Source organism: Colius striatus, chromosome 1 (assembly GCF_028858725.1).
Source record: "Colius striatus isolate bColStr4 chromosome 1, bColStr4.1.hap1, whole genome shotgun sequence".
In the NCBI taxonomy this organism is placed as follows: Eukaryota; Metazoa; Chordata; class Aves; order Coliiformes; family Coliidae; genus Colius; species Colius striatus.
This window is the reverse complement of record NC_084759.1, coordinates 74,896,740-74,922,174: the sequence shown is the minus strand read 5'-3', so window position 1 is coordinate 74,922,174 and position 25,435 is coordinate 74,896,740. Positions and strand designations below refer to the sequence as shown.

At 40.1% G+C, this 25,435-nt stretch overlaps 1 protein-coding gene across 1 annotated transcript in view; it reads right to left on the bottom strand.

The window, feature by feature from the left end:
* Positions 1–25,435, bottom strand: part of CLCN4 (chloride voltage-gated channel 4) — a 57,345-nt gene that overhangs the window by 13,671 nt on the left and 18,239 nt on the right. The window contains exons 8-11 of the mRNA XM_061988546.1: positions 25,087–25,273; positions 22,726–23,124; positions 18,066–18,282; positions 16,472–16,579 (exon numbers count right to left, since the gene is read on the bottom strand). Of these exons, the coding sequence (XP_061844530.1) occupies positions 16,489–16,579; positions 18,066–18,282; positions 22,726–23,124; positions 25,087–25,273 (894 nt within the window). The 3' untranslated portion in view covers positions 16,472–16,488. The remainder of the gene's footprint in view (positions 1–16,471; positions 16,580–18,065; positions 18,283–22,725; positions 23,125–25,086; positions 25,274–25,435) is intronic.

Below are 25,435 nucleotides of genomic sequence, written 5' to 3'. Positions count from 1 at the left end.
GCTTTGTGGTGATGCTTGATAAGATAACACTGCTACATTGCCCCATAGGAGGGCCTCAGCTATGATTGATTCTTACCTTTAATTCTGAGCCCATGTTTCTACTGCTGGGACACAGGTTACAGTGACCTTCCTAAAGCTGACAGCGAACAGGGGGCAACCCCAGAGATTTTGGAATGCGCATTGTTTGTGCTATATTTCACTAGGTGTTGCTGAGACCGAAGGCTCTTCTCCAGTTGAGGTGGTGGGTATGGTCCAATCACAATAACTCCATCAACATGGAAAGGAGCTATAGCAGTGCCTTTGAGTCATTGGAGAAGTCACCTGAAGAAAGGATATCTCTTGACATTTAGTTAAGTAGGCTATGACAATCCTTCCCAGTAGCTCTACAAGAGCCAAAGTAGCTCTTTGCTGCTTGAGAAAAGTGCTCTTTAGTGTCTTTTGGGACATTTTCCTTTGTGCATTAGGTACTTTCAAAAAGAAGCATTATTTATTCATTTATTTCAGCTTCTTTACATCTACGTGCCTCAGATGTAACACAATATAGGGCCATTACAACTGACAAGTTTGAGCTCTTGTATAATGAAGGCCCCACAGAATCTCAGTCTAATTCCCACATTAGGGATTTGCTCTCTTTTTCTATACAAGCACAGTTGCTCACATAAAAGACAAACAAAATAGTGCTTTCACTCATTACTTACTGAGCCGGTGTTGGTAAGGTTTCTAACAAAACACTTCATGCTTTTTGATGAATTTTAAAATACAACTTTCACACTTCCAGAGCAGTATATTTAGATGTTTTAGTAAATTGTGCTTGGTACTGTCTTTTTGTGTGGTAGATTAGAAGCATGATAAAACCAACTGAAAGAAACAATATTTCATTTAATGGACAGATTTCCTATAATCTTTGTAGTTCAAGACATTTTTTCACAGATCTTCCACGTTTAGCACAGTAGCCTTCTGGTCTGTGACTAGGCTCCTAGGAACTATAATCACATAAATAATAATTAGATGGAAGTTAAAAACGGCATGACTGTACTGAACAAATATGCATGATTACAAATGTGTCTGTATCAGTGGGAGCCATAGAAAATGAATATACTTCAAATGTTCAGATTTTAATACCTCATTACTCAGAGATCATAAATATTCATATAAGGGATGGATTAAAGGGAACTCTTCCCCTTCCCCCAGTCCACTTGTTTCTCCTCCCACATTTAACAACTGGCGACAGTTTCAGACATTGCAGAATTTGTTGAAGTTTCCTTCCCATGTTTCATCTCTGGAGGATTTTCTCTTCAGGCTGAACTGATTAAAGGGGACCTTTCTGGATGCCTCACACTGGTATTTTTGAACTCAGCCTCATGTTATCCACAGCATAAGATGCTGTTCTTCCAATACTCGTTCAGTTTAAAGACTGACACTTGGACTGTTGGTTGGCAGTGGGGTATATTCTCAGCTTCAAGGACATACTTTTGAGTTTTTGAAGACAAGAAGCATTGGAACAAATTTGCAGATAGGAGATAACAGACAAAGCTGCGTAGCCAGAATTGCAGAGATGAAATGAGTGCTCTCCTCAGTTTCTTAAACTCCACATTAGTCAAGTCAAATATTAAAGAACTGTTAAACATTGTTATCAATGATTGCTTAGGCAAAGCCCAAATTTCCACACAATTAAAGCATATGTGAGATATGTATATATATATTTATTTACAGTAGCATTGGATAACTTTCAGAGAATATAGGTAACGTTTTTCTTAAGAAATGCAAATTAAGAGTTAATGCATTTTTACCCCTTCAAGGGCCAAGATTTAAAAGAGGAAGAAAGAAAAGTTAAACCAAAAAGTAAGGTTAAAGCTTTTATTGAGGGCTCTGGGATGCATGCCTACATATCATAATTTTATTATTTTAGTTCTAGGTGTTGGTAATTGAAACTTCCCTTTGGTACAGCAGATGGCTATAGCAACAATATGTCTGTCTCCTTAGTGTTTGTTGGCAGTCTAGTTTGCTTTTGTGTATGTAAAGTAGAAAGGAGCTTTAAAGGCAGTAGCTTGGGACGTGCAATGCATGGAGCACTAGTAAAGTGGTTCAGACACTGCTGGCAGCAGGAGTCTGCAAAGAAACAATCATATCAGAATGAAAACAGCTGTCTGCCAGCACCATAAACTTTAGGAAATGTTGTGGGTGATTAGTTGCTGCTCCTAATGTGTGAAAGTTGGCCTGTCTGCATACAGGCAAAATAAACTCCCTTTCACTTCTTGCCACTCACATGTAGAAATCACAGGACATTATGGTATTGATTATGAGCCATAAGAGCCAGGAAATTCAGTTTTAGAGTTAAAATCATGGCAGTGTCTGTCCCTTTCTATTTAGATGTCATTGCATGAAAAGCTAAGGTGAAATGAAAAGTCACAGGAAAAAAACCTCAAATGGGAATGGGACAAAAAAACCTAATGGGAAAAGTAATTTGGTCAGGAAGGAACACTCAAGCATATAATATAAGGCACCTGGCCTCTCTGAAACTTCTGTTTTTTTAAGTAAACTTTAGTGGTCCTGGAACAATAGCACGAGAACAGTGCAGCAAACACACATTCTGCTGAGTGCCATATAGTCTTTTTCCCCAAAGGAAGACATTTTTCCCATTTCCATTATCCCACTAGCCAGAATATTCTGAATAAACACCACTTCAATGAGAGCAAAAAAGAATCGAGATTGATTGCAAAGAAGAGACTATAAAGATTTTGTTGTTGTTGTTGTTATGAAACCCTTCAGTTACATTTGTTTGGGAAAAACTGTTTCAAAGGTCATTTGAAAATTGAATGAACTGTAAATCTGTGAATTTAATGTGGATTAAAATTATCCTAGTTTTGTGATGTAGAGCAATTTGAACATTTTCTTTCTGTGAGAGATTTCTCTCACTGAATTGATTATGAAATAGCTGTGAAAACCAAGGGCAGAAGGTGGAGCTACTTAATTTTTTTTTTTTATATATACCTCTGAGCCTTCTGCTTTAAGTAATCGTAATAAAGATAAATATTTATATAGCACCTGCCAGTCTATGGCTCAAAAGCACTTAACACACTTTAATGTATACTATTGCACAGAAACAGAAAAAAAAAAAATATATAGTTCTAGGGAGAAAGGTAATTTTCAGCTGATAGCAATGCTGGAAAACAGAAAGTAAACAGAATTTAGTGCAAAGTAAACCAAAACTATTCAAACTAGGAACTAACTAGAAGAGCAAAGCTAATACTTTCACTGTTACAAAATTTGTCAGTGGGAATTTCAAAGCTTGATGTTTCTTCTCTTTTGTAAACAGGCTGTAAATCTTAGGGCCCATAAACTAAATGGATGGTTTTGTGCTTACTTTAACAAAGGACAAGATTTTGTTGCCTTGATTTAGTAATATACAAGTAAGCCTTGGAAAAAATGGTAAGATCTGAGTCAAAGTGCCCACAAGGGGTTAAGAGGGGCTGTAGAAATGACTAATGCTTTTTCCTTAGCAATAAAACTAGATTCTTGAGCAAGGGGAGAGCACAATATTTTTTGAGTGCTTTTTCCTCACAAAAATGTCACAAAAAGATTTTCTTGCATTCAGCATGATCCACTTCATTGTATTTATGAGAAAAGTAAAGGAAATGAAGACTTTTACTCCCAGAAATGCCATTTTTGCTTTTTAATGCTAGTCAGCAGCCCAGTGATTTAGGAGTCATCCTCGGGAAAATACCAACACTAGAAGATGATATCAGAGAGAACTTTATGGGTTTTTTCTGCTCTTACTGGTAAGCATTGACTAAATAATTAATGATTTGGTAGAGAAAGCTAGGGAGCGGCAGAACCACAGGCCCGAGGTAGAAGTCCTAGCACTCTCACCCTGTGAAATGCATGTTTAGTATTTGTGAAAACTAGGACACCTCTGAGAGGAAAGTATAAAAGAGCTCTGCCTCCAAATGTCCTGTCCCACTGGGCAGGTTTATTCCACAAACATATGCAAACTGCTAACTTTTGCATGTATAACATTAATTATAGCAGAATTTCACTGTTTTGTTGTTTTTGTCTTACGCCATTTAGGAGATTTTTCTGCTTACTAGGGAGACTATTTTAAGAATCAATTTAAATATCCTAGATGATTGCATGTATATAGGAGATAAATATGCTAAATTTAACCTTTGAAGTAGTCCTTGGCGATTTCACTTCCAAAATGAAATCAAATGAATAAAAATTGCTCTGAATTAGAGGCATACTCTGTATTTCACTCTAGAGAGAGACCTCAGTCATGGGCTGTAAAGCTACCTGTCTTTTTAATATGCAACTTTGGTCCCTAAGAACTTCAAACAAGGTTTACAAAATCTCCACCATGTGCCTAGGATCCCTCAGAGTCAGTAGGAATCACTTTACTCACCCCCAACCATGTTGTTCTGAACAAGCTAGTACAAGATAATACTCACTATGCCAAGACACTAACCCTGGTCTCAGGGTGTTCTAACTGTGGAGTTAATCTTTTCTCCATCCTTCCTAGAAGGGAGGGTTGGTGCTAGCCCAAGCAACAAGTTGTGTTGCACCCTGTTCAGTATCTATATATTTCAGAGCCAGCCACAGATCTCTGTATAAGCACATTTCACTTTGCCATGGCTCCCAAAGCTTTGGTACACAGACAGCACATGGGAGAAGTTGGTCTGTCTTAGCCAAGCCAGCCTTCTAGCCTTCACCTCCTGCCTTTCAGAGCTCACAAATCTGGCCTCTCCACAGCCTGCGTGTGTGCTCTGACACTGCTGAATGTCACAACCTACTTAGTTTCTGGTCACCCAAGGTAGAAACAATGCACCAGAAGAACATCACCTGGCTGTAAGCCCCTCCTCAGCCTGAGGCTATCAGCAGCCCCAACCCCTTTCTCTCTCTCTCAAAAAAAAAAAAAAAAAAGGCAAAGCAATTTTTGCCTTTCCTAATGATGCTGGCCCACAGCATGCAAAGGGGAACTCTTTAGCCTAGTTGCAAAGGCATTAGCTTCTGAGGTAAGAGACTTCAATTCCACCCTTGTTCCCAAGCCTGGTAGTATATTGTACATTTAAGAAAAGTAAGTAAAGTACTTTAGCACAGTCAGAAGAAGGGGTGGGAATGCAGATGTTCCTTCTCCTACTAATGTCAGCAGTATTTCTTCTCTCCTTCCTGCCTTTCCCATGTTAAGTTTGCTACACTGGGAGTTTGGGAGGGTGTGTCAGCCTCCTGAAAAGAAGTGTTGTGGTGGAAAGTCCTGAGTCCTTATTCCCTGCTTCCTGCTCAGTGCTCTAAGCCCGTGTAAGATACTGGCCACAGCACCAGAAGCATTTCCAGAAGTTCTCAGACATTTTTCGTAGTAAAAAAAAGTGAGCAAGGGCTCTGAGACTTTGCTCAGGCACATGATCCAGAGAGACAGGAGACTCCTATGATCTCTAAAACAGGGAAAAGGTGAAACTTTCAGGTCTTCCTGATTTTTTTCAGTAGCTAATATTAGCTTGTGTCTGCTCTGTGTGATGTCTACAGTGAAACCCATTCCTTAGCACTTAATTCTCCTTATACTTTTAAAAGGCTTTTAAGCACTTAACTTGGGGTTCTAAGTTGCCCAGAACCCTAAAGGTTACATAAGGTAATGCTGCCCGCCAAGGAGCCTATGCCGTTGTCTAGATCTGACAAAATTCTTTACAGGGAAGGCCTTTTAATCAATTTTCTAATGGTGTTCATGTATGTTTAAAACTGCCACTCCAAAATAAGAGATTTCCATACTCTAAGGGCTGCTGTGCATTCCCTACACAGATTTTGCCATGCCAGGGCAAATGTTTATGCAAATAGGAATGATGGTAAAGAAACTGGAGGAAAAAAAAAATCAGGACAGAGGAACAAAGCTGCATTTCTTCTAGTTCCATCATCTTGGCTATATTTTCTTCCTGACAGCAACTTTGAAATGGCAAAGGAGTTCTTTCTTCCAACTCTTCCTGTGACCTAAATGCATAATTGATGAAAATGTATTGGTTACATGAAAGCCTCACAGAAACCACCAGGAAAGCGTTGCAGATTTTTTTTCCCTCCTTTTGCCACTATGTTTTTACAGATGTGACATGTGGTTTAAGCAGCCAAAGCAGACAGTTGTGCTTTAGCCTTGCCAAAGAGTCCAAAGAAAGAACAAGGTTTCCATCTTTCCCTTTCCTTTCAGTCTATCAGTATCTCAAGCTAAAAAAAATAACCAACAAAACCAACCAACTCCACCGACAAAATAAGCAAGAACACGCTTTTAATTGACATATTAAGCAGCTGTCATTCCTGCAAGAATCAGAAGGACAGCAGGGCCGCCCCAATGGCCTTTGTCAGCCTTGTGCTGCAGTCTCCGCCGTGCCGAGGATTTGAATGCCATCTAGTGGCCTCTGCCACCTCAGCCCGCCGGAGTCATCGAATTCGATGTTACCCTGGCACTGATGAAGAAATATTGTGGCTGAATCTAGAGCCTGGAGCACGGCACAAACTAGGCCGAGCAAACAGTGAGGGGAGCGTTTGCCCCAGCATGTTGCCAGCGTGCCTGAGCTTCGGAGGAAGCCCTTAGCTCACCTCATGCACACCGGGCTATTGGCTCTCTCAGGTGTCCTCTGGGATCTGAATACCCTTATAACTGGTAACATCTCTCTGAAACACATAGAAAAATATAAGTTTGAAGGCAACTGTGAGGTCCTTTTGGTGCTCGGGGAAGATATGGTGGCTGGCTACTGTGATAAACTGCCAGCCCAGAGAGCTCCATGCAGATGGACCCATGGTAGGTGCAATGATGGATTTAGTTTTCCACTGAAAAAAAGTAGATTGTGTGCATCCATAAGAAAATAAGCTAACTGCAGCTCCTGGTGTGGCTGTGTTACTCTCTGAATGCTTCTCCCCTGGCAAGCTGTGAGCTTAGCAGAAAGGAGCAGTGGGAGGGAAATAGCTAGCCAGACCTTCAGAGGACCAGCTAAAAGACCAGTTCAAACAGGGAGTATCCTCATCCAAGTATTGTAGTTCTCCACCTTTTTCATTTGTGCAATTTCTGCTCCCAGAGCACTACAGCACTGGGACAACGGACATGGGAGGAGGTTGTGGCAGCAGTGGTCTCTGGTTGTGCTGGAGAGAAGGTGTCCACGCTGCTGCTCTAACTGCTGTTTCCACGTTACTCTAGGTAAAGCCATGCACCTAGTGTTTCTGGAGGGCAGGGCTTGATAAGGTGGTTTGAGGGAAAGGAGTAGTGCAGCCCAGGCTTTGCTGGAGGGTCTTTGTGCCAGGTAGCACGTGAATAAATACATAAATGTTTTGCTGAGAGAACATACAGGATGAAGACACTACACTGGTAGGGGCAGGAGTGGAAAGGGTTAACCACTTTTTTCTTGTCTCTTACCTTGTGTCAATAGTGAGATGCAATTCTCCATTTAAGAGAGAGTAAACTTTCATAAGAGGATGGGAAGACTCACCTTTTTGTGGAGCCACATTGTGTGATCCCCAGAAGAGCAGGTCCCATACTTATCTGTGAGGGGCTGGCTGCCAGGCAGCTGTGTGTGCTCCAGCATGCCCCTTTTGCTGCAGGAAAAGATTTTGGTCCTGCCCCTCACTCCCTCTATGTCTATCAATTGATTACAGCTGTTGCGGGTTTTTATACTAGAAAGGGTGGTCAGTATCAACAGGTTGATGTGAAGAGCTCGTGCCTCCTATACAATGTCTGGTGTAACTCTGGGCACCTACAATAGAACATGCAGGAGCTGGTTGTCTGCTGAGGTGTTTCCTGTTAGAAACATGGAAGATGAATGTTCTCACAACATTGCAGTTTTCCACTTACAGCAGCCACTACTCACAGTTCCCTTGTTTCTCTGCACACACAGACTTATCTCTGTAACACAAACGTCTTGGTAGTTTCAGCAGGGAGGGGCACCCTTGGGTTCAGCTCTTGCCTCTCCATCCAGTGAGCAAATGTAACTGCTGCTAAGAAAGCTGTTTTCTTTCCTGGCCTAATGGGTTCATGGAGAATGAAACACTTCAGTAAAAAAGAGAAAATGCTTCATAGGTTCATGAATGGGGCATCCTGAGAAAAAAAGATCATGGCAAGAGAATAATTGCTCCTCTCCTCCCATAGTATTGAATCTTGAACACAAAGAAGTCAGAATCATAACCTGGATCCAAAAGAAGAGCAAGTGAAAAAGTATATGTTACTGTGGTCTATATGTACCAGGTGGGCAAGCTGACTTCTGGTCCTGGTCCCTCAGCAGATTCTCTTTTACATTTCACCAGCACTGAATGTTTATTCAGTGAAAATAATGCTGGTAACTAGATTATTGTTTAGTTAATGACTTTGTTCTTGGAAAATCTGAATTCTTCACAGTAGTTCCACTTCAATGGAAAGAGCCAATGTGTTGATTTGTTTGTGGGTTGGTATTTTTGACGTTATTACAGAAAAGCTGCAGCAGAGTGGCAGAGTGGGCTGGGATTGGAGACAGAACAAAGAGAAGAGTGGAAGTATTTGGAGCAGAGTAGGTAAACGAGGGAGGCGAGAGTGTTAGTTACCTTCTGGTTATCCTTGCACAGAGGGAAGCAGGTACAGTTGGAACTGTGCCTGCATATCTGGAAGGAGGCAGTCTGGCATGGCAAAATTTAATAAACAGGAGTTGTTGTAGCTGTCAAAAGTGTGGGAATTTCTATTGCCTAGACTCAGCTTGACAGAGAGAAAGGGAATTGTTTCATATATGGTTCCTTGGGCTTTGAAAGAAAAAGTGCAGCAGAGATTACGACTTATTCCGTGTGCTTTGTGGTAGTGTTCCTTAAAAGTTGACTTGTGGCCAAAACATAATTCAGATTCAGTGCTGATTATCTGTGATGTGGAAAACCTTCAGGCACAATGTGTTTATACCTTTCTTCTGCCTTCAGTTATAGGATCACTTGAATTAATTGAATACATAAACAAAAAATAAGATGAAACAGGTGCTTAGATGTAGGACAGAGGATAACAATCCCGAATGACTACAATAATCCAAATGATGATTGATCTCAAGCAGTGACTGCATAGAAAAAGATCAAACATTCTGGTCAATGATTAATGTATGTGAGGTGTTCAGTTCTTTGGCTTTGTTTGTTGAGTCTTTTTCAATCATTTGACCATTTGAATAGTTTGTACCAGTGAAATACCTTAAGGAATGAGAAACTGTGAAACAAACGTGTAGCAACCTGGAAACCAGAATTTTCAAAAATGAGGAATTTTATAGAAGCAAACTCTGGACTTTGTCCATTTTGTTAACTGTACTTACAGAAAGTCAAGTACTACATTCAGGCTACAACAAGGCCTAAAAATGCAATTGACTGCCCACTATGGCAATTATGAAAGTATAAATAGGAGCATGAGTTCCTTATAAAAATCAAGACACAAAGTCTGCATCTCAACGTCATTCAAAATAGCCAGCTGAGACGTCTCTAAGGAGAAGTCTAGAAATTATTGCAGGGCAATGCTCTTTCTGGCTTGCCAGAAAGCCAACTACAGCAGCAGTTAGGAAAGAAGGAGTTTCACTGGGTAAGTAAGAGAGCTGCATTTATATCAAGAGTTCAGGTGCCACTCAACACCTAGTATGAGGACTAGGACATTAACCTGATGTTAATGCACCCCAGCCCTACCAGATCCCAAGAGTCTCTAACCATGAGGCTACTGTGAAAAAGGAAAGGGCTGGTGAGATACCTCTTGTATTTTGTTTTTTTTTCTGGAAATCAGTGTTGACTGAGACATTTTTGTGTCCTCTTCCCCATCCCTGAATTGCAGCAGAGCTTAGGTGTCTCTTTTCCCAGCATTGGGGACTTCAAGAGTCTGGTTGCCTCCTCTATTTCATTAAGAAATTTTGGTGCCTAATTGTCATCTAATCTGAGAGTTAGGTAAAACTTGTCTCTAGGCAAAATGCAACTTTGGTAATGATCTAAATGTAACTATACTTTCTAAACCATAAGACTTCATAATAGGAAAACTTTCCTTTCCATATTACCTGGTAGAAAACTTTAGAAGTCAAGATGTATAGTTCATCTCACTTTTTAATGTCTGGAATCATCCTTTCTTATGGCACAATTATTGCAGCCACTCATTTCTGTTGCCTTTATCAAAGTAGAAATACTCAGCTAGCATTTAATGCATCAGCCCTGCTGCACCTCGTATCAAATTGTGTGCAACACAGTCACAATCCACTTCTCACTGGCAACTGTTGAAAGAAAGAGCTTACTTCAAAGAGAGGGGGTGAATTGTCTTTTAGAATACATTAAGGAAGAAAAACAATAACATTCATTGTACCCTATAGACACAGATATCATTTTAGCTTTATTTTAGGTATTACTCCTTCCTAGTGATAAAACTAGGCAGTGAACACTTCACAGAGGATGGTTCTCCTGATTTAGATGCCTCTGTGGACATAACTCTGAGACCAAAAAAATTACTTTCCCTAACTAACTAACATTTGACTGTCTAGTTTCCTAAGCAATCTGCACATTTTATTCAGTGTGCTTTGTGGAATCTTTGTGGATTAAGAAAGGCTGATTAATCTGTAGGATATGTGCTCTGTAATAAGGACTGGCCCACACAGACATTGCTCCGAATGCTGTGCAAGCCAGGAACGGACCACAGGGGCTTTTCAAATCCCCACAAAGAGCTGTGCACTGATTGTTCAGGCTGCAGAATCATTTCTCAAATGGAACACAGATGAAGTGTCAAATACCAACTCTTCTCAGTCTGGCTGGTAGTGTCTTCCTAGCCTGTTGTCTGCTGTGGTTAGGGAAAGCACTGCATCTGTAGAAACATTCAGTGTTTCAACCCTGACTATATGAGATAATTCTGAGTATAGTAAGGGTTGAAATCATTAAGTGTGCTCCAACTGGGTTTATAATGTGCATGTTAATTATGTAGAGAATGCAAGGAAGGTGAAAGGAGGGATGCAGAACTGACCAAATGCTACAGCTACAGATCAGCAATTCCTGTCTCATTCTACCTCGTAATTGCTTCAAGGTAGAGCTCTCACAGTCATGGCCCAGCTCCTTCACTGTGAAGCCACTAGTTACTGGTTGAGATGCTAAACATGTATAGATTATCTGTGCAAATGCAACAGCTATTTTTTTGAAAGGTGCACCTTTTTGATATTGCATTAAGAGCAAGCTGAAAACCAGCCACAAACCTCAGTGCAGTGGGCCAGTGCCAGTTTGCTGTGACCTCCAGCAGGCACCAGTACAAAATCCCTTATGCCACGAGAGGTGTCCATCTACCACTGGTGCAGCTCTTGTGTGTAGGACACAGCATCTGTAAGACTATGCTTGGTGGGCATCTGTGCCACCACAGTGCAGAGGAGCTGGAAACAAGATTGAACTTGGAGTAGATGAGAAGGACAGCACAGGGGAATAACATTGCTTGTAGGAAACATATGGGGAGGAGCAAAAAGGCACATACATGGCAAAAGGTTGTTTGGTTTAGACAAAATAGGGATCTAGGCCAGGATAAGTGGTGTACAGCTGTAACAAGGCAGAGCTGAATTCCTCTCAACATTTTCCTTTCTATTTCCCAGCTATGCCATCACGAGTGATGACAAGTAGGTCTAAGGCTCAGTCCCTCGTGACCAAATACAAACTACAGGAACCATTACTGCTTATTTAAGTTGCTGTATGTGTGATGCCTCCTGGCCTTTTGGTGGGTGTGTTGGGCCATGGTAAAGCCACAGCAATCCATGAAAGAAGCTGCAGGGACTGAGACTGCAGCACCAGGTTCTGAAATGAGTAATTCAACTAGGATATTGCTGATATATTAATTTTATCAACCTCGTTTTCTGAAGCATATCTTGAAATCTGTTATGCTTCTTTTGGATAAACCATTGATTACTGTGTCATTTGCACAAAGCCATAGTGCCTTTCTACTTGCTTGGTTAGATCAGGATGAAGCTTGTATTCTTTGCCACTACCTAAAAGCCTATGACAAAGATTTAAGAGATATTTCATCCAATTAAGTAAGCATGGTTGAACCTGTTTTTTTGCTTTTTGAGCTTAGCTCTGAATTAAAACGCATCTCAAAAATACATATGAAAACTAAAATCATAACGAGTTTTCAATATCTAGCTTTAAAGAAATTTCATGGTTATTGTAAACAGAAGAACCTGATAGGAGAAACCTTTCTTCTTCTTAGATTTTGTTTTATTAAAGGATTTATGATCCTGAAGTAAAAAGTGTTTCCCTCTGAAAACAAAACAGTTGACTCTCAATGCAAATTCTTTGCAGTTCACTGAAGTTTGCTAACATCCTACTTACTTAGTATTAGCTAACAAACAACTGAATTAGTTATCCCGAATGATTTACCAGTTTTCAGTTATCCCTATAGGTGGGAAAAGGAAACATCAAAATCAGAGACATCAACTGAAATACTTCTCCAATTAATAAGATGTTCAAATGTTTCCAGTACTGTAAGTCAGTTTTATTTAAAAAATAGAGTCCAAACATTGGGTTTTTTTTATAAGGTGCAACATATATATTGTTTTCTACAATTAAAAACAAAGCAAAACTATTCATAAGTCTAGTGTCATTCCAACACTGAATCAATAGGTCTCCTGTAATTCTTAAACATTCTTTTTCTGCTTCATCAAAGCATAAGAATTAACAGTATCACTGTGACAGCCAAAAGCTGTGGCTAATGTAATTGATGTTCTGTACTTTAATAATAAACTTTCTCGTACAGATTGCTTCAAGTACACATCAGAAGCTGAATGTAACTGAACACAGTTCATGCAAAACAAAGGTACAATACCGAACTTGCATCATTCAAAGATTTTTATTCGTCTAGTTAGTTTGATGTCTTTGATGTCCAACTGCTTGAACACGAGGATTGAACTGAGGTTGCATAAAGTGAGCACTATATACTAAAGTACATATGTAACTCTCAGATTGATCAGGCTACGTGACTATCTTGAGCTCTACAAACTCATATGAATACTTAAGGCTTAGATTTGCGCCTCTTGGTGTCTATTTAGTAACTTCTGAGATGTATTTGGGAATACAGATGGAAAACAGTGACTGGTAATGGGCTTGTTCTGGGGAAATAAATCATTACATCACAACTGCATTTTTTGAGAAATGCATGTTATTGATTTATATTAGGAATGTTCCCCATTCAGGTACTCTTGCTAAGAACAATGAAGACTGTAGCACGGAGGAAGTTTTCTAATTTGCAAAGTTTGTCCAGTTTGAAAGCCCTCCTTGTCATTCTTGCATTACCTCAGCCTTGATAATGCCAAGCAGCTGAAGTTAGCCTGGTGACTATGCCATTTTTAGGAGAGCTAGGTATCTGTCCCTGTTCTAAGGGAGTTTGACATAGTTTGAACTGACACTCTGGAACAAGAAGCAGCAATACACAGCTACATATCCAGCCAAAGCTTTTTTCCTTGACCATTTGGATATTTAAACAATTCCCTCTAAAGAGGAGCATGTTTGATAGAAAAGAGCTGTACACCCATTTATCTGTCTTCTGCTTGGGTGGCAGTCCCAGGGTCAAACTGCACCAACAGTAAGTGCATAAATCTCGATTCCTTCTGTTGCTGTTTCTTACAGACCATATGCTAGTTTTAAGCATCCTGTTCTTCAGTCCTTTAGGCTTCTAATATGCAGTCTAATAGAACAAGGTGATGAGCTAGCACAGACCTGACTGTTGGTTTTAGTGGATCAGGCCTCCGAGTATCAATGAGAATTAGCCACACAAGTTTATGCCTATACATAGCCACAGACTAAGTTTAAGCTAATAAGCCATCAACCAAGTGAGTTCGTACTCATGGCTAGTTTAACCTGTTACGTGACTCAGTGTCTCTTTGTCAGGAAATCACAATGCTTTTCAGTGTTGATACACCATCCTGGTTCCTGTCAGCAAACATTGCCCACATTACTATGAATGCTCTTCAGATCTGCGCCATGGACTACGTTATGGACTGAAGCTTCCTTCATTAACAGGGAAGGCTTTAGACCTCTCCTTTTCCCTGACATGCCTGAATCCTTGAATTTAATTTAAAATAGCAAATTAATTCACTTCCTGACTTACTTCTCTTGGCTTATGAGCAAAAAGGGTACTTAGAAGTGTTCAAGTTAGGAGAGTATGTGCTCTTGTTTCCTATGGAAATATAAATGAAGATGGAGAAAGCATTCATCAAACATGTATGTATTAACACAAAGGGCTATAAAAGCAAAAAGTAGAACACGGTCCTTCAGTTTTAATTTCAAAACAAGACTGCTTTCAGAAGTCAGCCTATTTATCTTAGTTAAAATCTCTTAGATTCTAGTAGTTTTGGGTAGAAACTGACATTTATACTAAGCCCTGCTTTGGCTTAGTTGTAGAAATAATGGATGGATTTTATGTTATGATGGCATCTCTGTACAAATTAGAGAATCCAGTGTTTACAAGCTTGGTTGTTGACTTGTTTGGGTTTTTATGAGTTTTTCTGATGACAGCTTCACAGAAAAACATAAGAAACAGCAATATTATATTGTATTTCCTATTTCCAGAAGGAAAGGGTTGCTCAGTTCTATAGTTTGCATAGTTTTAACAATATCCCTTTAATAAAACATTGTACTGCAGGTGTTCAGTTAACAAAAAGTGTACAATGAAATATTTCTGGGCTTTGGCCAGAGCTACATATATTTATGTAAGTCTGTTGCAAACACAATTGTTAAATGGAGTACTTAGGGGATTAAAATCATCCCTTTACTTCCGTTTCTTTTACTTAAACAATTTGAGACATACTATGTGTGAATGCAGTGGGACACATGCCAGAAGGAAGCAGGGTCAATGGACATAAGAGGTGGAATTTGTGACATGTACCTTCGGGCATCTAACTTGGGGTGCACCTGGCTAGTTGTCTCAGTTCAGGGACAGAATAGTCATGTCCATTGACTACAAATTGGAGCAATAATCTGGCTTTTGTCTGGACTAAGCAAGAGGCTCTTCTAGCATGAAAGGACTCCACTCATCTCTGTCCATGAAGACCATGTGGATGCAGTGGACCTGAGCTACCATTATCTGTATGAATTTGAACAGAAATACTAGAGCTCTTAGATGCCTAAATGAAGAGACCAGACTCTTACAGGGTTCTGAATGGGATTCAGGGAATTCAACCTAGGATGCAGTCTCTCCAATCTTTAAGATTCTAGTTATAAAGCAAATGCTGGGCAGTGTGGATTATGTGTTAACTGAAAGCAGAATTTCATCTTCTGTTACTGATAGCAGTATTGACTAAAGTGCTGGACTATTAACAAACACAGACAGTGTTGACTCTGTGTTGACTCACACAGGACCAGATTTAGGAAAGGTTTACAAAAATTTAGCATTTTTACCTGAGTGACTTGGAGGTCCCTACTAAGGGGGACCTTGTTAAATCTTACGGTCTTACTGCAAACAGATCAATAATTAAAGCTTTGTTGTTGGCATTTTCATTCTCAGCCCCTTTGATCCTGCCTAGCCAGGGCTGCAGGAAAATGCCAAGACAGCAATAACAAAAAGACACTAAATGCAGAATTGGGAACCAATGCAGAACTTCATTAGTTTGTGAAAAATGATGATGTACAGAAGGGGAGACAGTGAAGGATTCAGTCTCCTGTCACCAGCACCAATGAGAGATGGATACCAGTCTCTCATTAGTGCCTCTAAAAATTCTTCCATCAGTTTCATGTGTTTTTTTCCTGTTGCCATAGCAAACCTCATAATACTAAATATTACAGTACTTGTATGCAAAATTGCATAGAGAAGTAATAAAACCTTACAAATAAGTCACACATCAACATTAGTAAAGGGAAGGTTGCTGAGAGAAATGCCGAACTGTATAAAATTCAAATGACTAAAACAGGGAGCAGGGGGCACTATGTTTTAAAGTGAGTTGAAGTGTGTTCTTGCTCCTGTAGCTCCAGTCTTGATTCACTTAGCTTTTACAAAAATAAATGAACATGACTACATTTTTCATTTTAAAATATGACATTTTTTTCCCCTCATGAAAATGGTATAATTTAGTAGCAAATTAGTAGCCACGATTTCAGTGACAAAAACAACTGACATTACTCATACACACTCTCTAATTTGGAACACAAATCTTTATGTCTCCTAACAGCTTATATGTAAACAGTGTCTGCTAGTCTTCACACCCGCCTCATGAGTTACTGTGAACACTGATGCATCCCACTGGTCTTCCTGGTTCTTCATCCCTAAGCACCACATCACTTACATCCACCAATGCTCCAATTGAGCTGTTGGGAATCTCATTAAGGAAATGGAGCTTGATGTCTGCAGCTGCTGAGAGCTTCTAAACTGCCTTCCTCATTAGATAGGCGCCAACCTGCATCCACTCCCTCTGTCAGGCGCATATTGGGCCATTCTTCATACACATTACATTTTCTCTTTAAACAAAATGAAACACCAAACATAGCCTTTGTGTTAATCTAGAAGGGATTCCTTTGGGGTTACCTTCTTCCTTTACCAGTCTAGTTAAACATGATAGATTCAGGGTCCTGGTTTGCCATTTGAGCCATATGTCTTAATACATCCTTTTTTGTTATGATACCCAGCAACCTCCTAGAGGAGAAAAGGAAAGGAAAGGTCAACAAGCATCTCATATATCATACTTCTTTTTTTTCCCCAGTTCAGCTGCAGGGACATTTTCTGAGTACTTCCATCTAACACTGTATACCCTGTCCATTCCTGAATCATTATCTTTCATAGAAAGCAGTCTCACCTTGAGAATGCTACTCCTGATGTGATCACTGAGTTAAATACTTTGTGTTGTTATCTCTTTTTGCTGGGAGCACGAGTGATTAAGGAGCTCTGACACTTTGTATGACGAAGTAATGATTCTCCTTAGGCTCAGGCTGCAGAGGGCCAACAGCACAAAATCAAGGCACCAGTGCCCTGAGCTAGGGCATAGGGTTTAGTAACACACAAACTAAGCTAGAGCACAGACTTTCCAAACGTCTCACTGTCTGACAGTGTAATTCCTTCAACCTTTAATGATAATTTCTCATTTATCTGAACCTTAATGAATTAGATTTGTCAAGAAAGATAAGGTTTACGAGATGTCTGGCCCCAAGAGTAAAAAATTTTGTAACCTTCAGTATCCAAGGACTTTTATTTCCAGTCCTTGAAGGGCACGAGACACTGAATTTTGAACCTATGTAATTATTACAGTTTTTACACTTTTCATATAAGTGCTAGAAGATCAAAATTTCGAAATCGAGGCACCTAAACTCAGGACCTAAATAGTTCTCATTTACTTGATGCTGAGGACACTGCATTGATAGCAACAGCTGGTTCACAATATTTTTGGATAACAAAAAGACTTTTTGCAGAAGACTAAATTTTAGTTGTCTACATATGAAAATGATTGCTCTGGTTTTGCTGTCCTACTGTAAAATTTCTTCTTACCTGGCATGAGCAATGATCCCAAAATAGCTCAAATCTCATTGGAATTATGGGATGTTATTTCTAGTGCATCTGGTGTAGCTTTTTACTCTCCTAATTTTGTTTTTGCCTACACTTCTTCAGCTGTTTCTTGTGGACTTTCAGTTCATATGCCTTTCCATTTTTCAATAAAGAAAACCAAACAGATTATTTTTACTCCACTGACATCTTTATCACAGTCTTCGTGAGCATCTAATCTAGCTGCATGTCTAGAAACAGGCACATTCTTTGCAAACAATACTACTTGCCAAGTCTGCCTCTGGTGAAAACTGTCGATAGTGGGAGACAGAACAGTTTATTTTGTATTTGTCTTTACCTTATCTAAGTGACAACACACTAAGGACTTAAGCACAACACCCAGAGAGCACCATTTTGGTTCTGAGTCTGACCTCTTTCACTGCCCTGGTGAGACACTGGGCAAGCTTCCCTTACTCTTCCATTCACAAAACAGACAAAATCAAAACATTCACTTGAGTGTCTCAGAGGTGCTGATTAATCCTCTGCTCTCCATATTTGGCTTCAAACAGGAAAAGCAGTGTTTTTGTTAATGTGGAAGAAGGTCTCCTCAGACCCTCTAAGCATGCTTTACCCAGCATCTACTCACCCACTGCGAGTGACAAGACACTGTCGAAGGCCAAGCTTCCGGAAAATATCTACCACGGTCTCCATTGGCGTGTGGTCAGTGACAGTGAAAGGGCTCAGGTTGAGAATACGCCGCAGCTTCAGTGGATGGGGACTGTTGGGTGGCAGTTCTGGGGGGTCTTCAGTGAAATATATGATGGAGTTGCTCACCACCCCATCCTGACGCTGTCTTGCATTCTCTGCACAACAGAAAGTTCGAGGTAGACAGTGAGTTAAGGCTCAATAACAACAACAAAAAATAATCCTCCTTTGGAAAGCAGAGGTGGTAGTAGCTTTTTGTCCTTAATGTGCTGAGATCACGGAAGTTGGGGTTGCAGAGCAAACTTGAATTTCCTTGAGCCATTGTTCCCTTGAAGCAAATGTAAGGGTTATTTTTACAAACACATACTTTTGCTTGGTGGGGATAGTGCTTTTCTGAATAAAGGTACAGCTCATTGCATTCACAAACATCACTAATCCAATTTCTGTTAAATTCAAATAATTGTATGTCATTTCCTCCATTGTGAGAATCACAACAGAAACTTCTATTATACGCCTAAAGGAGTGGAGTCAACAGCTTGTGTAAGGTCCCAGATGGCTGAGAGAAGCATGTTTGTTCCTAGACTTTTCAGTGAAGTGAGGGAAATCCGGGCAGAGTGAATGGGTTTATGAGCACAAAGGCAGTGAAAGACAAATTCACAAAGATCTGGGGGACTGTGTGGGTGCTGCTCTAGACAGGGACACCGGGTGAAGTTTATGGGTTTGCATTTAATTCTTTAAATAGAGTTGGCATATCTAGATTTTAAAAGAGTAGGAAAAAAAAATAGCATCTTACTGATAGAAAAATAGTAAAGGGAGAAACAATATATAGCAGTAAATGAGTTTGATACATTTTTCTCAACGTTACATATTTGACCACTTTCAAAAGTTTAAAAGCTATCATTCATACTTTGATCACTTATGAAATGGACTTTACATCTGGAGTTTACATTATCACTATAAGCCCTGTACTTTAAAGCACGATTCAAAAAGAATTCTTAGCATTGAAGTAGTTTATTTTCTTTCTAGTGTTTACTTCACTTCTACTCAACACTGCAGGGTGTGAAAAATATGTAAGATGCATTTCCAAATGATAGACAGTTTCTGTCTCCCCAGAGATAAACATATCGTGTGTTTGGCTCTGAGGGTTTAACTCTTTCTTCTTTTTTTTTTTTCCTTCCCTTTTTTATATAAATTCTCAGAAATGGTTAAATTATTATCGTGGACTAATAGAAGTTGTTTCTGCTCTTGAGAGGTACAGCAAATCAGACATACTCAAAGAGTATGTATATATTCTTGGAGCTCATTGCCATCAATCAAAGTGCAGAAACCTGCTCCTGTGACTTGTAATGTGTAGACAGTAATGGTTTCCAACATGTTCCAGCTGCATTTTTTTCCCTTTAATGATCATTGTCTTGTAATATTTCTGGAACTGGAGCAGCGCTGGCTCGAACCTAGCATCAATACAGTATAAGATTTTCAACCTTCTCACCCCACATATTCCAAGCCTTTTTGCAATTTATAAGAATAATGCTAACTTTGTCTCATCTTGTTTTGATTCATACGTCTAATTTCAAGTGTGAACGTGTCTGCATAGCTCCTTGATATACGATCTGTGGCAAAAGGTAACATTAATCAAACTGAAGGCAACCCCCACCCTTTGATAAAAACCCTTGATGGCTAGGTATTTCCTTCCCGAGGCTGCACCCAGAGCGACAGGCCCAAGAACTTCAGTTACCACATTGCTCTTCCCAAGTCAGCGATGACCCTGGACAACAGTGATTAGCCAAAGACATGACTTCTCTCTTCAAAGTCAAACCATCTCTCTGGAGAAACGTGAATGATGTAGTACTATTGAGCAAATTCAGTGGCATCAGAAAAATGGTGGAGTTTGCCTGCAGTCCCACTGGGCGGGGGAGTAACGGTAAAGGTAAAACAGAAGAACAGATCATTTTTCTGAGTCAATGGGTAAGAAAAACAGATATAGCTTAACAGAAAGAGCAAAGCAAATGGATGACGATGTCTGGTTTTACAGAGTAATCTGTGCAGAAAGCTTTTGTCAGAGATAGAGAGTGAATTTATTCTCCCAAATGTGAAACAGCCTCATATTCAGGAGTACATAGTTCACAGCCTGAATTAACTATGTTACTCTCTCAACTCCACACTACATTATACAGGCCACTTGGCTTGTGTCCAAGAGTCTGCCTTTCGTATGATGCTTCTGAAGCTGGCTAAATATAAGAGTTTTACAGAGTAAAATGCTGTAAGACTGTAAAATCGGTGCCATCTACAATGTAGACACCTCTTCCCAGAGGCTGACTCTGCCCACTTGACCTGCCTATCTGCTCAACTGCGACCGGTGGAAGGATGCAATCCTGAAGGTGCTTCTGGGCACCTTCTGGCATTGCCATTCACTTTACAGGGACTGCATGCATTTGTTGGGCATGCTTAGTGCTCCACTTAGTACAAAATTATGTAGGGGTAACTCATGAGGCAGAGTGCAGTGTGTGAACAAGTATTTCACACATCTTCTAGCAAGCCCATTCAACCGCGTTGCCATTTATGACCTGAATGAAGACTCAGTTCCTCAGACTTCTCTGACTTGCTTCAGAGAGCATCTGATCTTTCTGCTATTAAAGTGAGGCCTCTGCATCTTCACTCGATGCAATTTTCCCACTGATATACCTCACTGCAAGGGAGAGGCAAAAGGCTGTGAAGTCAGATTGGCAGCAAATGTTGCAGCTATGACACGGCACAGACAGTGTCAAAGCCAGAGACAGAGTAGGCTAAATATATCTAATTAAGGTTTTAATAGAGGAATAAAACACAAACTATTTTATAAATGGTATCAGCTCTTGGAAGTTACACATTTGGCAAAACTTCAGTCACATTCCTAGCTTGGCCATACAAGGCATCTTTTGTTGCTACCAAAGGAAGATTATCCCTCTGAGAAGATCAGTTGTCTGCAACAACTGGCAGCCTTTGACTTTATCTTGGTCTCTTTAAAATCCTCTTATACTGAAATTGATACACAGAGAATTATAACTTCATGGAGACTTTTTTTTGCTTGTTTTTGAAGGAGGAAAGAAGGAGCAGCTGATGATAGTGGGCTTTTAATGAAAAAGTTAGTTAGATTCCCATACTCCTTGGAAGTTAAGTTACAATTGTACAATTAAAGGACCTGTAGAACTTGCAGTAAGGCCAGGGGTTTTTTTTCATATGTTTTTTGAAATTAGTGATATAATTAATTGCAAAATTAATTTCATAATTACAAAATTTAATTTCATAAACCTTTTTATCTAACTGAAAGAACAACTTATGCCATGGAAAGGGAAAAAAACGAGGAAATAACTTCTTACTGAATTCTGCACTACATTTTAAGGGGAGAAAACTGAGCTCTGTAATTTCTTCTCTCCTTCCTTCTGCATGTAGTACCGATGCAGCATTGGTGGCTTTCTACTATGGGATGAGAAGAGGGGAATCAAGTAACAGCTGAGTGTCCTTAAATAAATGAGTATAAATTTTAGGTCTAATCACTTATGCTGTCTTTTTACATTCAGGAAACAAAAAATAAATGTGCATTGAAAAACTCACATGTTTTGAAGAGCATTTTAGTTTTGTGGGAAGTGAGCAGGAAAGTGTCCCCCTAAAATAGCCCCAATTTTCCATTTATGGCTTTTCTGAAGAATATGGGAATCTACATTTGAGAAAACAGTCCCTCAGGCGGAGGGATGAAACAGACGCATGCAGAGAGGAATAATTCCATGTCAAAGAGATTTGGATATGCCAGACATTCCACTCCCTTGCAAAGAATAAGGCAGTCATGTCCAGCCAGCAGCTTGCCTGCTTGCCTGCCCAGCTGGCCCTCAACACCAAAGGACTGACAGAATTGGGAGCAGACCATGGAGTTGATTTGGCACACTCACAGCTCTGCAGCTCTGGACACCCTGAGAACACTTGCTTTCATCCAACATACCTGTCTTTTCAATCTCCACTTAACCATCAGGTCAACCAGGAAAGAACTGGATGGGTCAAAAACCATAATGACCTGGATCGGGCTCTCAGGTCACCAGCCATCTATCCACTGGATACTTGACTAAACTCAGCCATCCTTACCAAACATCCTCCGCCAAAGAGCTCTGCAACTCTACTGCAAAATGCCAGCATGTAAGAAAAATTGAGACTGTGCTACAGAAGGAAGCACTGGGACTTGTACTTTTTCACAGGGTCACAAATGTTCACCACTGCCCCAGATGCTGCCAGCAGCCCATGGAGACTGCAGGAAGCTCAGAACTGCTGTGGCTTTTGATCTGGTTCTGATAAAAATTCTGGCTGTGTGAGTTAGGTTTATCTATGTTGTCACCAGCAGAATCGTATTGTACTGTTTTCAGTGATGGCAAAATTAAGTCCATGAGCGTCAAGCCTACAGAAGTATACCAGGGGGTACGTTGCAATAGAACAGCTTCTAGCTATGAATCCTAGCAACTAGTAAAAGCTAGATCCAGGGAAAAAGTTCAGTTCTTATTTATCCATTCTTCAGGGTGATTAACACTGGTAACATCCTACCTAAGTCAAAATAACCTTGTGTGTGCACTGATACTCACTTATTGCAAGAATTAGCTCTCGTCTCTGAGCAAATCCAATAAGTCTCTCTGAATCTTTCGAAACTACTACTGGAAAGCCATTGTAATCAGTCTCCTTGATCAGTGTCTCCACATCCTCCACTGTCATGCTGTCCTGCGTCAGAACAGAGAGAGGAGCTTCACCACGCCTTGGTCGCATGACGTCTGTTGCCAGGGTTCGATGGGTGAATTCATCCTTCACATCCAGAAAGGGGTAACCATTCAGATGAATGTGAGCTTCATAGATCCCTTCTTTCCCAAAGGCATCTGCCACCCACTTGCTTGTGACAGCAGCAGCCATAAGAGGTACTATGTACTCCAGGCCTCCAGTGAGCTCAAACATAATCACCACCAGAGAGACCGTCATTCGGGTAACACCACCTGCCAACAAGGAACGTAGTCAGGTTTCAAGCAACTCATAATTTTGAGTCCTCCACTCAAAAAGACATGGGATTATTCATGTTGAGTACTTTACCTTTCTACTTCATGAAGTATTTTTGGGCCTACTTCACTGAAGAAAGATTTTTTTCATCTGCTGCAATTTTTCATTGAAAAGATTGAGTGAACTTGCTCAAGCCAAAGATGCTAACATTGAAAAGCAAATAATGAATGCTAAAAGACTGAGCTATCATACCAGAGAGCATGCCAAAAAATCAGCTGTACTGGATATCCGAGAAACTAAAACTGAATCCTGACATTCAGCTTCTAAATGACTCCAAGAATCAGCCAAGTACTGTAGCTGCAGCAGGTAGGAGCATTGAGTGCCGGCCTTCCTATTCATACTGAAGAGAATGCTAAGCGTTATCTTTGGGCACAAGGTGGTTACCAAATCCTATGCAAGGATAGTTTAGGGGCACTGCAAGAGCTGTGTTACAGCTTTAACCTTAGCTTTTGGTATCAGTATAACATACAGTCTGAACTGTATACGACTTGGTTTGAGGCCATCTAGGCATGCAGCCATAGACAGGGTTGGAGCCATATTTTTTAATCTAGTCTTTCTGCATTAATTTCATAAGCAAGCGCCTTACTCCTTCAGTTTACGTTAAAGGATAAAAATAATCACATAACAGCAGACAAGTGTGTATGTATCACTGAATTATTAGGTAACATTTCTTTGTCTCTGTTCAAAAGGTAAATGTAATAAATCTGCTATTTTTAGACCTCAAAACATAGCAACATTTTAGATGGGAGAAATCAAAAACAGGTCATTAAAAAATGGTTTTAATCTAACGGCATACAGGAAAATTTAATTGTTGGTTATTTAACATGATATTCCGGATATGACTTTCATCTGAGGAATGCCTTAAACATCTGACTCTGAAAATCTGAGGCCAGATACCAGAGCAGGATCATTTAATACTTATTCTGTATCTCTTACTTTAAGCGAGGTCTTGGGCTTAAGAACATGCAGTGACCATTTTGTTGTATGTCTCACCACACTGTTAAAATGACTGCACCTTGATTTGGACCTTTTAAAAGTGAAAGCGGTTGCTGACTAGCAGATCTACTGGAAGTTTTCCAGCTCTTCCTTGAGTATGTCTTTCATTTCAAACCTACCCAATTACATTAATCATATGTTATGCCTCCTCACTATTACTTCATCATCTAATGACAGTATCAGAAACAACCACAAAAGGAGGCAGAACACACTAGTACACAAGGGGAAGATATGATAAGGCCAAAAATGTGTTCAGATGGTATGCTTCTAACATTCCTGTTGCATCTATGACTAGAAATTTGATATATGAGGTATTCAATGATCGCACTTTAATAGTAACAGTTCATTCCTGTTATATCCAATGAATCCTACTGATTGAATGTAATCAGATATTAGCCTACGGTCAAAATGAAAACCAAACAATAGCCCAGTTGATCATAGGACATAGTCAAAATAAGACCCAGAATTTTTACCTGTGGGTAGCTTAAGATTTGGCCAGAACTGGGAAGTTTGTTCCCTACACTGAGAGTGAGAACAGTAGCTTTAGTCTTGCTACAGTGAATTTCCTTTCATCAAAAGAGGGAAAAAAAAAAAAGCAGCAAAACCACTGCTTCTTGGAAACCTGTAGTCTAACTTTATGTTTTTTTCTTTCCTTCTATGTGCTTTTTGTTAGATTATAAGGTGAAGGCTTTGGTGACTGCAAGCCTCTCAGTTGTTGACTACCTGGCAGATCACTGGGGAGACCATTAGAGGAAGCTGCCCATGCTTTAGACCACCACATCTTGATTTCAACCTCTATTATGTTCAGAAATGGCAGCATAGCACCTAACACAAACACCAAGCCCTCCTAAACAATTTGTATCAGTGCTACTTATACAGGAACAAATGATCAGCAGGTACTGTACCCAAGCAAGCTGCTGCTCCCACCATAGCATAAAGTCCCGGTGTGACGCAGTCTGCCCCAGGTCTGCACCAGTTCCTGAAGACGATCCAGTCGTGATGGTGATATGCCAGCTGCTCTACTCCAATCCCAACCATCCTGCCAGCCATGGCTCCAACAGCCATGCTGGGAATGAAAAGGCCTGAAGGGATCTTAAATAAAAATATAGACACATGAGCACCTTGTCAAAAATTACTTATTGATCAAACAGCTTACTATTAGTGGTACGAGAACCCAGTATCCTTATTAAACGCTAGCTCAGAAGGCCATAGCCTTATGGCAGTCTACAGTAATGTTCCCCGTGGTCTGAGATA